Source organism: Macadamia integrifolia, chromosome 8, assembly GCF_013358625.1.
Source record: "Macadamia integrifolia cultivar HAES 741 chromosome 8, SCU_Mint_v3, whole genome shotgun sequence".
NCBI lineage: Eukaryota > Viridiplantae > Streptophyta > Magnoliopsida > Proteales > Proteaceae > Macadamia > Macadamia integrifolia.
The window spans coordinates 21,465,607-21,479,881 of record NC_056564.1 but is presented as its reverse complement, the minus strand read 5'-3'; the positions used below and the strand labels follow the sequence as shown (position 1 = coordinate 21,479,881).

The window sequence follows — 14,275 nt, the reverse complement described above, 5'->3', positions numbered from 1 at the left end:
AAAAGCACCAGTACCTAATAAAGGATTGGGCACTAACAAGTTAAATAATAATTTTCTCTTTTCGTATCTTTGTAGAATACAAAACAAGGAGATCATGGATCACTTTCAACTTTCACTTATCTCTTTCAGTTTTTCTCAGCTGCCCCCCCCCCACAACCACAATATTGGGTTCTCTCGAGTTCAAGGCTTGTATACTCACTACAAAAAAGAATGGAAAAAGGTGGGCATTGTCCCCTCATAATTTCTTCCTCCTCCCTCCTCATTAATGATGTGGACCCCCTCCTCCTATTGGCAAACTCACACCCGTTGGCTCTCTTTCTCCCTCCTTGGCGTAGATGATGCCAAGGTAAGCAGGCTTCTTCCCCATCCCTCTCCCCAAAAAGAAGAGAGAAGTGCATGCCAAAAGCAGACATTAACAAACTGTCTTCATTATTTTACCAGAAAAAGGAAAGGATGAAAATCACGATATAGAGGCTCACATCAGGTGATGCAAAGCCACTTCTACCTACAAATCCAACAAGATCCACCTCTTTAAAAGCCAGAGACAATCCACCCACCCAACTTCCAAAGGCAACTAGTAGCAGCTTCATGCATCCTCCCAACAGATGGACATAATTTTCTGAAAACCACCTATATAAGGAATGCCTTTTTGTCATTGATAAGCTCTTCTAGACTTTTCAAATTTGGTCATTCCTATGCTACTACTGCTATGGTTTATTTCTAACTCACTAAGACTTTTCCCAACTGAATGGGTGGGTTATACTCATCTTGTTTCTCATATTTGTTGTCCGCTGCTGTGATTTATCTAAATCTCTAAACATCACTTAAATTAATTTGGCACTAATAAAAGTTGTTTACTTTATTAGCACCAAAGGAAAAGGGTAGGGCTTTTTCTCCGTTTCCTTTCTTTCTTGCAAATCTTGTTCCAAATCATAACCCCGGCTTTCAATATCTTTATTATTTCTTGGGTTAATCTTGAACATTACAGAAGTGCGTTAACAAAATCCGCCAGTGTTTGCTGCTGGTCACCAAGCCCGGATAGAGGAAGGGGGTTAGTGCAGTCAACAGCCGGCACTAGAAAAAAAAAATAACCCTAGCCAAACCCTTTTAATATGGATTCTACAACCTTATATTTTCAACATTATGCTACGGCGTGCCCCGCTAGAATAAGCGATGAAACCACACTATGACTCGGGTGTAGTGAAAAATTAGCAAGGAAGGCATCCCCTATAAGAGATGTGCCACGGCACGGATTCTACAACCTTATATTATCAACATTATGCTAGGGCATTTCCTACCAAAATAAGCGACGCAACTACACTATGACCCAGGTGTAGTGAAAAGTAAGCAAGGGTTAGCTAACGTGTCCCTGTAAGCAATGCGCCACGGTGCATCAGCTCTCAGATGCGGTGACAAGTACGCAAGGGTTCTCGCTTTGTGGATGAGTGCGGGTAAAGAAGCTAGTTCATAAGCATAAGATTAGGTTAGTATCTTGGAACATTGGATCTTTTAACAGCTAAGAGTCTATAACTAATAGATGTCATAAGGAGATGAAATATTAACATAGCATATATTCAAGAGACTAGATGGAAGGTAAAAAAAAAAAAAAACTAAGGAGTTGGACAACTTTAAACTTTGGTATATAAAAGTAATAGAAATGGACTGGGCATATAATAGGGGATAACGATTTGAAGAACGATGTGGTGGATTGTTAAAGAATTGGAGATAGGATTATATCCATCAAGCTTGTGTTGGAGAAAATGGTTGTCAACATAATTAGTTTGTGTTGAAGAAAGTGTCAATGTAATTAGCGCTTGTTCACCCCAAGTAGAATTGGATGAGATGAGTAGGTTATAATTTTGGGAACACATAGATGGATTAATGCAAGCTGTAAATTAAGGAGAAAAATTTATTATAGGGGGTGTGATCTAAATGGACATATTGGGAAAGATCGTAAAAGCTATGAAGACATGGAGGATATGGTTTTAGAGAGAGGAATGAGGAAGGGATATCATTTTTATATTTTGTTGTGTCATATGATTTATCCATCGTAAACACTTACTTTGAAAAGAGAGAGGGGCATTTAGTTACCTTCAAAAGTGGGCATCATATTAGCCAAATAGAATTCTTCCTAAGTAGAAGGTCTGATGTATTGCTATATGAGGATTGTAAGGTTTTACCAAAGGAGAGCTTAACCACACAACATAGATCAGTGGTCTCATTGTGCAGAACTATAAGAAAGGTGAGCATAAGCCTATTTGCCTAGGATAAGGTGTTGGAGCAAAAAAAGATATACCTTTAAATCATTTACTGATAAAGTGGTCAAACAAAGAAAGTGGGACTTGGAGGGAGACACTAATACAATGTGGAATGAGATGTGTACTTGGCGAATCGAAAGGGAAACATCACTCCCTTAGGGAGACTTGGTGGTGCGACGATGAGGTTCAAGCACTCACTAAGGCTAAGAAAGTTAGTTTTAACACATGGCAAAGGACTAAGGATATAGGGGATCTAAAAAGGTATAAGTTTGCTAAAAATGAAGCTAACAAGATTATGAGAAAAGCAAGGGCAAAGAAATATGAAGATCTTTATAACAATCTGAGCACAAAGTGAGGGGAAAAATTATTTATAAGATAGCTAAAATGAAGGAAAGGAAGAGTAGAGATATTGACCATGTCAGGCGCATTAAAAGTGAAGATGGTAAATATTAATAAGAGATGAGGACATTAAGGAGAGATAGAAAGTTTATTTCTATAGCCTACCAAATGAAGGCATATTGAGTAATAGTGTGCCAGAAGATTGTATTACCCATATCAAAAAACAATGAAACATCACATGTCATATGAATGTATGAGAAATTAGGGTGTCAAAGTTAAAAGGAGATTTAAGGAGGATGTAAGTAGGCATGGCACTAGGCTTAGATAAGGATCTAGTAGAAGTGTGGAAGGGATTAGGAATTTGTGTTTTATCTTGGCTAACCAAGTTGTTTAATAAGATTTTCGGCACAAGGAAAATACGAAGTGAATGGAGAAGAAGCATTGTGATTCCAATTTACAAAAATAAAAGTGATACTCAGAGCTACAACAACTATAGAGGCATAAAACTAAGGGCTATTGAAACCTACCTAAGACAAGAAACTACTATTAGGAAGAACCAATTTGGTTTTACACTAGGAAGATCCACTACAGAAACTATTTATTTATGAGAAGACTCATGGAAAGAGAGATTGTAAGAAGGATCTCCATATGGTCTTTATTGACTTAGAAAAAGCTTATGACAGAGTCTTTAGGGTTAATCTGCCAAGTACTAGAGAAGCAAATTGTTTCAAGTATGTATGTGGGCATAATTAAAATATGTATGATGGTGTGGTGACTAGTGTAAGAATTGTGAGGGATAAAGGTAGTAAATTTCCAATTACAATTGGGTTACATCAATGATCAGCTTTAAACCGTTATTTGTCTACACATATCATGGATGATTTAACCAAAGACATTCAAGAGGAGGCTCCCTGGTGTATATGTTTTGCTGATGATATTGTTTTGGTGGATGAGAAAAGAGTAGGAATTAACACTAAGTTGGAGTTATGGAGATCAATCTTGGTATCAAAATGTTTAAAGATAAGTAGAACGAATACAAATTATATGATGTGTAACTTTAGTTACACTAGGATGAATAAGGTGGTGGTAAAAGCTAATTAGAGGGAGATTCCTCGCAAAGTAAAATAAAGGTGATATAAAGGATGATGTTTCACAAAGAATTAAAATATAATGGATGAAGTGGAGAGATGCATTCGGAGTGTTTTGTGATCGACATATTCCTTTAAAACTTAAAGAAAAATTTTATAGGACTGGCTATGATGTATGATGCGAAATGTTGGGAAATTAAGAAGCATCATGTAGATAAAATCAATGTAGTAGAGATGAATATGTTGAGATGGATTTGTGGCAAAACTAAAGAGGATAAATTAAGGAATGATCATAATTAGAGTTGATTTGGGAGTAGCTCTAATACATGATAAGCTATGAGAAATTTGTTCGAGATGGCATGGTCATTATTAACGGAGGCCTTTGGATGCTCCAGTACAGAGGAGTGATTTAATTCAGATTGAAGGAACTAAAAGAGCCAGGGGCAGACCTAAAATGACCTTAGGAGAATTGGTGAGGAAAGACATGCATAGCTTAGACCTTTTTACCCGACCCATTTAGTTGGGATAAGACTAAGTTGTTATTATTATCTGTTGTATTTGTGTATGTATAGTATAGCACACTGGAAGTATGTCATTCCTTTATAAGATATTTTATGTTGTATGTATGCTCTTTGTTTATGTTCATTTTTTTTAAGTTTCCATACTTGGACTTACTTATGAAAGTGAAAGAGAAGTTTTAGGTTAGGATCCTTAACTAGCTCTTGGTATTGGAGCATCCAAAGGCCTCACATTTGGATTAGCAAAGGGGAAAGACAAAAACATAAGATATTCATCAAGAGATACTCTAGCGAAAAACCTTCCATTTAAATTTGAAAGTCCCAATAATTATATCTAGGGTCTCTTGAGTCTTGTAGTCAATGGGGTTATTTTGTTTCTCTCAAGAAGGGGGGTCATAGATGTTTCTGGTTTGGGGTTTCTTTCATTTTAGTTCCCATTTTCTATTGTTGTTTCTTAATTTGAGCATGGTAGGATGTTGTTGGGGTAGTCTGGATGTTTCTTTTTCCCCCTTCCCTTGGTTTTTATTTGTGGGTCATTATATTTGACACAAAGGTTAACCTCATGTGTCAAAAACTGCTTTCTTCTATGCAATAAAGGACCACTGTTGTCAAATTTCAACCCAACAGGAATGAGTTTATGGGTAAAAAATTTAATCTAAGTTTTAAAAATAACAAAAATGCAACTTCCTACTAATGTTATGGAATTTTCAGATTTTGTACCAGTTTGAACCATGATTTGTCCCCTATTACATCAAGGAGGTGGATGTGAGATGCTCTATGACATGGGCCCATGTTTTCCATTGCATGTCACATGCCAAACTTGAAACTTTTCAAAGTTCAGCAACCCTGAAGATATTTATATTTTCCATTTGTTCTTTCTTCTTGCATTTTGTTCTCTTTGTTTATACTCTTCATATGGTCCAAATTTTAGTAAAGATCTTTCTTCTTGCCGATTAAAAAAAATCAGATTAAATATAAAGTACACAGCACATCCAAGTAAAATAATACACCACATATGAACATCTAAATAATGTTTTCTTCTTGTTTTCTTCTTTCTACCTTTGGTTTACTTTCTCTTTGTTGAATATTCTTAATATTTTATTTTCGTACTTTTCATTTCTAATGTCTGATCAGCAACAAGAAAGAGCTTTATTAGTTTAAACAGTGCTTTCCCCATTTAACTTGAAAAAATTGCTAAAGACTAAAGAGAATGTGACGTATTACATTTAGAACTCTGTCAAAAAGCAAAGATCAAAAGCATTACCATACAAGTATGGATGGTTCAAGAATGCCATGAACTTAGATGTTTGAAGAATGGTTTGTCAAGTAGACTGGAAGACGTTTTATGTAATATTCTACCATTTTCAATTCATTAATGCAATTCTTTACAGCATATTACAACAACAGCAACAACAACAAAAAAAATTTTACAGCAAGAAAGAAAACTTACTTGAGCTTCAAGAATTGCAGATAATGTTCTTTCCTTTTTGAGCTGTCTAAGTTCCATTCCTTTCCTTTTCACAGAATCATGCAACTGAGATATATTGCACCAAAGAGCATAAAGTAACCTCTAGAAAAGGAAGAATAAGGGCAAATGTTTTAGTTAGTAACATTGGAAAAGAGAGGCAGAGGTTATGCATGTATTCAAAATTCAGTTTATATTAACATGAATTATAAATAGATGCTTTTTACTTGGTGGGTGAAGTTCACATTCAGTAAAATAAATTAAAAGATTTTTATTGATGATTTGGTGAAATAACACGACAAATAAATGGAGTAAATGATGAAAAGCTAAGCTCTTACAGAAGTGTAACCTGGATACCAGCTGTTTACTGCCATTGAAATGACAGCGGCAAGGAGCACCAATTTGAGTTATTTCTTTGTTTCTATTTGGTAATCCCAAAGATATTGAGCTATTCTATTATTGGTCCTCAATTTCTTTTGGTGTCCATGTGGAAAAAGAAGAATTGCATTAGAAAAACTATTGCGATTGTCATGCTCAGTCCCTAGGATATGTGACAAAATTGGTCTCATGCTTGAAATTATATCTTATACTGAAGTTCAACGGCTTGGACAGAACATATTTTTGGGAACACGAGTTTTATATTTTTTTTAAATCAGCAGATTGAGACAGTAGGGCTTGTACGGTTCCAGTTGTTATTAGAGGTGCCAGTACAAGGAAGTAATCAAGTACTTGACAAAGGCATGTAAAGAGGGCTTCTTTGAGGATTAAATGGGATGACTAAATGTGAGGATCAGATCCTCTTAACTTTCCAAATCTTTCTATTGGTCTCTGAGTAGAATAGCATTGCCTTCATAGGCACAATGAACACCAATTCAGCTAGTCATCTCCCTATCTCCTCAGTCATCAATCATACAATCCCTCTAGGATGCTGTGTTCATCCAGGTGAGGCATCTCGTGTCTTGAAGTAGGTTTATAGCAGTTCATACCATTAACTTCTCGGAATCACTTGCATGGGATCAAGGTGATGCAAACATGGTATTGTTTCTCAGAAGAACCAAAAAGGAAGGTTTTAATCAGATTTAGTTAGATTTTATTAGGTTTAATCAATCATAACAAGTTATGTTTTAGAATATGGCAAATACCAGAGCATAGGATTATGGAAAAACAGTCGGCGTGATGTTGCTTCTGAAAAGGCTCCCTCCCCCACCACCCCCACAGTTGGACATGGAAGATTTGGCACCTTGAGATGGCAGCTTTTTAAGGTGTCCCCTTCAAAAATGTTGAATTGCACTAAATATTTTAAAGTTTATTATATCTGTTTCCTGTTATCCCTAAAAGCCTATAAAATTTTCATAGAAAATGACATTTTAAACATTCCATCTATGTTAGATACCGACTCAAGGTAATGACGTGAAAAGAGCATATTTAAAACCAAATTGGACTTGTATTGTTCATACCAATGACCATAGAAGATACTAGACAGGAAACAGGAGGCAGTCAACTTTGGGGTGTTGGACCCAGAACGCCAACTCAGTAAATGTGTGTTTGAAGTTTCAGTATGTTATAGCATTAAAAGTTAACATATGTCGTATAGAACCATTGAGAAAATCCATGAAGGATATAAAATATGATCTACAACATATCTATCAAAAAAGAAAATGATCTACAGCATTTATCAACAAATATGTGCAATACTTATGTTATGATGCTAAACTCTATATGAAATTCAGAAAAATTGACAGTATTCATCAAAACACTCCTGAATATATACATTTTGGGAAAAGAAAATGGAAACCAATTAGAATAGTACATGGCCAACAATTTGAAGCCTTTTCTATTCTTTTTTCTTTTTTTTTTTTTTTGGGGGTGTGGGGGTGGGGGTGGGGGGGTGTGGGGTGGGGTGGGACTAAGGATAATGGATATAGTTTGAGACAAATACAATAAAGTTTTCCTACCCAAGTCTAATTTCATTAAGTTCTTGTCATCTAACATTTTTTTCTTTTATTTTTTTTTATTTTTTAGTATTGGATCCCTAGTTAAGGCATATCACTACATGTAAATGTGTAGTAAAATGGGATTTTTTTGCTTTTCTGTGGGGTTTGGATTGGAAGCTGGCTATCACTTTCTTGTTGCAGGTGAAGGTGCATTTTAAATCCATCCTGCAGATGAAACCCCGAATACTTAATCAACTTAACAAGCTGGCATATTTTAGTTAACTTCTTTCTTAAGATATGAAACACCCTGTTCCTCCCAACCAAATACAAGTTGAGTTATGGTAAGTAGTTTTAGGCCAAAGGTTAGGATTGGGCAGATCAGCTCTGGTTGATTCTCGATGGTGATTAATCTCCATATAAATATAATCACACTGTGCAAAGTCGATGTGTGTAGTTCATCTATCTGTAACTGCTGTTTGGGTTTACTAAAGGTGGGCATGTGTATCAGCATTTCTTTCGTTTACTTGTTTCTGTCTATTTGTAACTCCCTTGAAATTATTTGTTGATATATCAAATGTGCTTCCAGTGGTTTTTAAAAGTATACCTGAATTTTCCTCATACTTCCTTATAGCTTGCCCAATTTCTTTTATCCATTAATTGTATATTTCTTCCAAATATGCTGCACTCAACCATCTCCATGGAAAAAGATCATTCATTGAAATGAAACCATGGAGAAAACCAAAGCATGTTGCATAAGTAGGAATAAAAACAATTAAGTAATGGATCAGAGAGAGTTCAATCCCAGGCAGATTGAAAGGTTGACGGCCAAAATTATTAGGGAAAACCACAGCATGGATATGATGACTCTCGGTCCCAGCTGCTTCACGGGGAGTTGTCATGAAGAATGAAAATTTTGGGGGAGGGGGAGGAATGAGGATGAAGAAGATGATGACTAACCTCAGTTGCAGTCCTCTGAGATTGCATCACAGTTTCAGCTTTTGCGTTCACATATCTCCATTGCAGATAATGGTTATGAAGCAGCCGTAGGGCGTGGACATCTTCTTGATTACTCGAAACCTTCCTTCCCTTTCTTGCCTCTGGTCCCAATTTCGTGTTTGACGGGTGTGGTGGCAGGAAAGTACCACTTGTCTTCGTAGAAACCGGATTAGGCTTAGAGGCCACAGATGCTGACTTGTAGATAGATCTGGACGGACTAAATAAGGAGTTTACGCAACTTGGCAGTGGAGAAATCAAAGAACGGTAGAAAGGGGAAGCAGAGGTTTTGGAAGAGTCGCCAAGGCCATTCACTAGTCTGGTGGACATAGTAGGCAAAAAATCCGCCTCTGGCATGGAAGAACGGAAATCTGGAATTGACCGTGTCTTGCAGTTCTGCAATGGATTTGTAGGACTAACAAATGTACCACCTTGATGAGAAATACTGCATGTTTCGGATCCAGAGTAATCATTTGACGTTGATTTTTCTGAAAGGGTTTCAGTTTCAGAACGTTGATCATCTTCTAGTGAGCTAGAAGATCTCACAGCAACAGAAGGTACAACCTCGGATAAGCCCGTGGTGGTGGGCTTATTCCCCATACTCGACTGGACAAGTTTTGCCGCAGCTGTAGTTGCCACAGAGCTGATGCTGGTGGACCGCTGAAAACTTTGATTTGACGAAACAGATCTAGGCGTTGCCCTGTCCAGATACTGCACCATCGGTGTGTCTGGCCTCGAACGGACAAGACTGCCATTTCTTCCCAAGAACCTGCTGTTGTTGAAGATTTTTGGGTGGCTGGCATCGGCATATTGCGTATGATGCTTTGCGTCACCTCCATTCTCCTTAAAGGACTTTACTGACCGCTGCTTCCGCTGCAATGTGACTGCTTTATTCTGAGATCCGGGACGAATTTCCATGCTCCGAGCTGTATCCAGTCTGTTCTCGTCGGCACAGCACAACGGTTCCAGTTCACCGTGCCGCCTCTGCACAGATTGAGAGCGCTGCTGATTCTGCCTGGGTTGAAATTCCATGGAGGATGAAACTGCGTGCTTGGGATTGAAACATTTGGAAGCCGGGAGGTGAAGATCACCAGAAGATGAGGAAGAAACGACCGGAGACATGAACCTAGAGCTGACCTCCCTCACCCGAGGTCTACGATGAAGCTGCGAAGCGGCCGTGGTGGTGGTGATAGTATTGATCGGCTGCTGCTGATCTCGCAGCATCAAAGATACTTCAGCGGTTTTTTCTTCCATTGCCCTAATCAAAGGACGGCAACTAGAAATGGCCGATTGATTGTTGAAAGATCAAGATCTGAGAGTAGAAAACACCCAAAATACCCGATCTGTGTTCCCTTCTTATGACAGAAATCAGTGGTCAGACCCAACTACCTGCGCCTTCACAGTTCTCAACTTTGTAATCTATCTCTAGGCAGACCACGAGTCCAAACCTGAGAAGAGGAGGATTGGTGGATCCGGTGCTTTTTTGTTTTGAGCTCAGAACGCCCTTTTTTTTTTTTTTCTCAGTAAAGATTGAGTTCAGAACTCGTTGATCTCTGAAATGAAAAGAGGAGAGGAAAGCAGACAGGATAACCAACACGCAGACGAGAAGATGGACAGAGTACTCCGTTTTCGTTAGACAATAAAACTAGCCGTTGAAAGGGTGAAGCTCTTTCGTTTTTTTTTTTTTTCTTTTTAATTCCTTTTCATCAGAGATGTGTTTTTTAAGTTTTTAAGTTCTAACGGTCTCCTTCTACAGACAGCTGTACGCATATCCTAACAGGCACGTTTATAGCCGTTCGATTAGCTTCTCTCTTCTACCAGAAAAAAAATAGCCTGCGCATAAGATTACTTCTTGGCAAAATTACAAGATTACCTAGTTTTAGGTGTCGGTTTAGGGCTGATTATTCCATTCCATATTTGCTCCATCTCCCTTACTCTAATAGCCCGTTTGGTATCGTTTCTGTTCCAGAAACACTGTTTCATGTCATAAACGAAAATTTCAATTTCTGTGTCAAAATGCAGTTTTTAAACGAAAAAATAGTGTTTCAAAATTTCAGATTTTTATCGAAGACGATATTTTTTTTTTTGTAAAATGGAACGAAAGTGGGAAGACGGAACTCCATTAATCTTGTTTTTTCACTTTTTTATTCACTTTTTGTTCCAAAAAAACAGAAACATACCATAAGTGCACCAAACAGAAGATTCCGTTTTTTCCCCTTTTTTCGTTCCAATAGAACAAAAAAACTCCAAAAACGTTTTTTTAGAACGATACCAAACGGATAATAAATTTCTATTTTGTTTCCGAAAAGTAATCTCTTACCTCTCTTTCTCATATGGTAATTTAAAATTCTTAAATTACCTTTATATCCTTGTATCCCACTCCAACTCCCTTCCAGTAGCCCACCTCCATCCACCACCACCACCACCACCACCATACGACAACCTTTGACCCCTACCTACCTTCCCCCACTCATATTAATATCAATAGGTATTCATCAAGTGTTCCCTAATCGGGCTTGAACACTTGGCAACTTTGCACCGTGAACGCTCGTTTAAGTAAATGGGCCTAACTTTGGGAGACATGCTACGCTTTATAATCGGGTCAAGCTTTAATCAGGCTACCTTAAATGAGCCTTAATTGAGCCTTACCTAGTCTACAAACCTATTTAAGTTTGAACGGGCTCTAAATGTGCCTGTCATAAAATACTTTTCTTAAGTGAGTTGAAAGCCTAGGAATGTTCCATTTGAACATTAAATCACTATAGTTTTTTGCAAAAAAAAACATCATAGTAGAAGGTGACACAACTCTTTAATAAATAAGAGAAATGCTATAAGATTATGGTTGTTCTTTAATATAGGGGGTCGGGCTTGGTCGGCTTCAATGAGTTAGGTGTATAGTCGGTCGGTTCAATTGGGAGCCTGACGGGCTAGCTACCTGCACTAGGGGTGTCAATTCCTAAACCGAACCGGTAAAACCGGTCGGACTGGACCGAACCGAAGCCTTATTGGTTCGGTTCGGTTTCGAGTATTGCAACCCCAAAACCAAACCGAACCGCACCGAAAACCGGATGAACCCGAAACCAAACCGAAACCGGCTCAAAACCCGGACCGAAACCGAAACCAAACCGGTAAGAAACCGAAACACTCCAAAATTCATTAAAAAAATCAAAATTTGCATAGTTTTGTATACATTTGTATGGAAAGTCGAATCCAAACTAGACCAAAAACCAAAACCAACCCGGTTACAAATCGATTTAAGAAACCGAAGTTCAGCAGTTCATCATTTGGTTGTTTCCTAATGGCTCCATACCGGTTTAAAAAACCGATCCAAACCGAAATGAACCTGATAAATCCAAACCAGTACCAACCCGAACCCAAACCGCACCGAAGCCGACACCGGACCGAAAACAATAAATCCTTAATGGGTCGGTTTCGGTCACTTCCAAAGTCACACCGAAACTGGTGGAACCGGACCGAAACCGCACCAACCTGGACCGTTGACACCCCTAACCTGCACTGTGAACACTCATTTATAAATGCATCGGGCTCAAGCCAGACATGTTTATTAATCGAGCCGGTCCAGGTTGAGTCATAAACTTGAGGAGCTTGGTTGGGGGTCTACCGATGTGTGCTCAAAATTGACACCCCTATTTGATGCATTATGACGTTGTTTTGGACCATGTGAGATGCATTAAAAGTGATGATGATAGAGTGCTTGTACGGAATGAGAATATTATGAGGAGATGGGACGATTATTTTGCAACTTACTGAATGGAGATACTGTGACCGATAGGGTGGATCCATGAATCCAACACATCTAATGGACATTTATTGTAGGTGGGTGAAATCGAGGTTAAAGAGGCCCTACAAAGGATGAATGTAGGTAGAACTCCAAAAACGGATGAGACCTCAGTTGAAGTATGGAAGAGCTTAAGAGGACATGGGGTGTCTTGGCTAACCAAGTTGTTTAACAAAATTTTATATACAAAAACTATGCCGGATGAGTGGAGCAGAAGCATTGTGGTTTTGATTTATAAGAACAAATGTGATGTCATAAACTACAATAATTATAGAGGCATCAAACTTATGAGTCATACTTTGAAACTATGGAGAAAAGGTTATTGAAGTCCACATAAGAGAGGAAACTCAGGCAACGGAGAACCAATTCGGTTTTATGCTAGGGAGATCTACAACATAAGTTATTTACCTCCTAAGGAGGCATATAGAAGTATTTAGTTCCCATAAAAGGACATGTCTTTATTGACCTAAAGAAAGCATATAACAAATTACCGAAAGAGCTAATTTGGCATGTCCTAGAGAAGAAAAGGGACATGAATAAGTATATAAATATAATTAAGGACATGTACAAGGAAGTGGTGACAAGTGTCAAAACGGCAGAGAGTCAATGTAACGAATTCCCAATTAGAACTGGGCTACACCAAGGTCAGCTCTGAGTGCTTATTTGTTTGCATTGGATGATTTAACCTGGCACATCCAAGATTTGATTATGTGGCGTATGCTATTCACTAATGATATAGTTTTGATAGATGAAACAGTGGAAGGGATTAATACTAAACTGAATCATGGAGATTAAGCTTGGAATCAAGAGGTTTTATAATAAGCACAAGGAAGACAGAATTTGTGTTGTGCCCCTTCAGTCAATTTAAAGGAAGGAAAGAAGTGGTTAAACTTGGAGAACGAGAGCTACCTCAAACTGACTGTTTTAAATACTTGACGTCCATCATTAACAAAGAGGGAGATATAGAGCATGATGTTGCCATAGGATTAAAGTGGGGTGGATGAAATGATGAGTTGCGTCAGGAGTGTTATATGACAAAAGAATGCCTATTTAACTCAATGGAAATTTCTACAAGATGGTTATACAATCAACTATGACATATGGAGTAGAATGTTAAGAAATCAGGAAGAGTACTTTGAATTAGCTAAGTGTTACAGAGATGAGAATGTTGATAGGGTTGTACGGGAAGACTAATAGAGATAGGTTAAGGAATGATTATATTAAAAATGATTTAGGGGTTGCACCAATCCAAGACAAGCTCCATGAGAGCCAATTGAGATGGTATGGCCTTTTCCAATGGAGACCTATAATGCCCCCAGTAAAGAAGAGTGATAAGATTCAATTGGAGGGAGCCAGAAGTGGTAGGGGCAGGCCTAAGATAACTATTGATGAAGTGGTACAAAAAGATATGTATATAGTAGTGATCGATTCTAATATGACTTCAAAAAGAGTTTTGTGGAGGATAAAGACCCGTGTTGCCTGTGGATGTTCCCATGATGTGTCTTTGACTATTGCTTTATCTTCTTCTTTTATCTCCATTTTTCTTCATTTTAACCTCTCTTTTGTGCTTCTTTATTTTCTGATTTCTATATTGGATCTATATAGTTGACCTAATTTAGTTGGGATAAAGTTATGATTGTTGTTGTTATTGACTAGTTATGAATTTCTCATATTAATTTTCATGGCTTAATGCTCTTTGTGTCGACATTCTGACGTTAGTTTAGAGTGGATTTTTTCCCCTAATAATTAGGGATAATAGATGTTTAGCACTCAGAATGGCATTGCTATAAATATGTCATGTTTGCAGTTTTAGATTTTCTATTTTTTTGATAAATCTTAGCATGTGTTATCCCATTGACATTTTATTTGTTACAAGTATCC

At 37.8% G+C, this 14,275-nt stretch overlaps 1 protein-coding gene across 3 annotated transcripts in view; it reads right to left on the bottom strand.

The window, feature by feature from the left end:
* The window catches only part of LOC122087348 (QWRF motif-containing protein 6-like), a 20,946-nt gene that overhangs the window by 3,940 nt on the left and 2,731 nt on the right, over positions 1-14,275 (bottom strand). For 2 of the 3 annotated variants that reach the window (XM_042656437.1, XM_042656439.1), the window contains exons 1-2: positions 8,560-10,270; positions 5,654-5,773 (exon numbers count right to left, since the gene is read on the bottom strand). In XM_042656437.1, the coding sequence (XP_042512371.1) occupies positions 5,654-5,773; positions 8,560-9,849 (1,410 nt within the window). In that variant the 5' untranslated portion in view covers positions 9,850-10,270. Of the gene's footprint in view, positions 1-5,653; positions 5,774-8,559; positions 10,271-14,275 lie in introns of those variants that run through there. The other variant, XM_042656438.1, reaches the window with a different exon arrangement.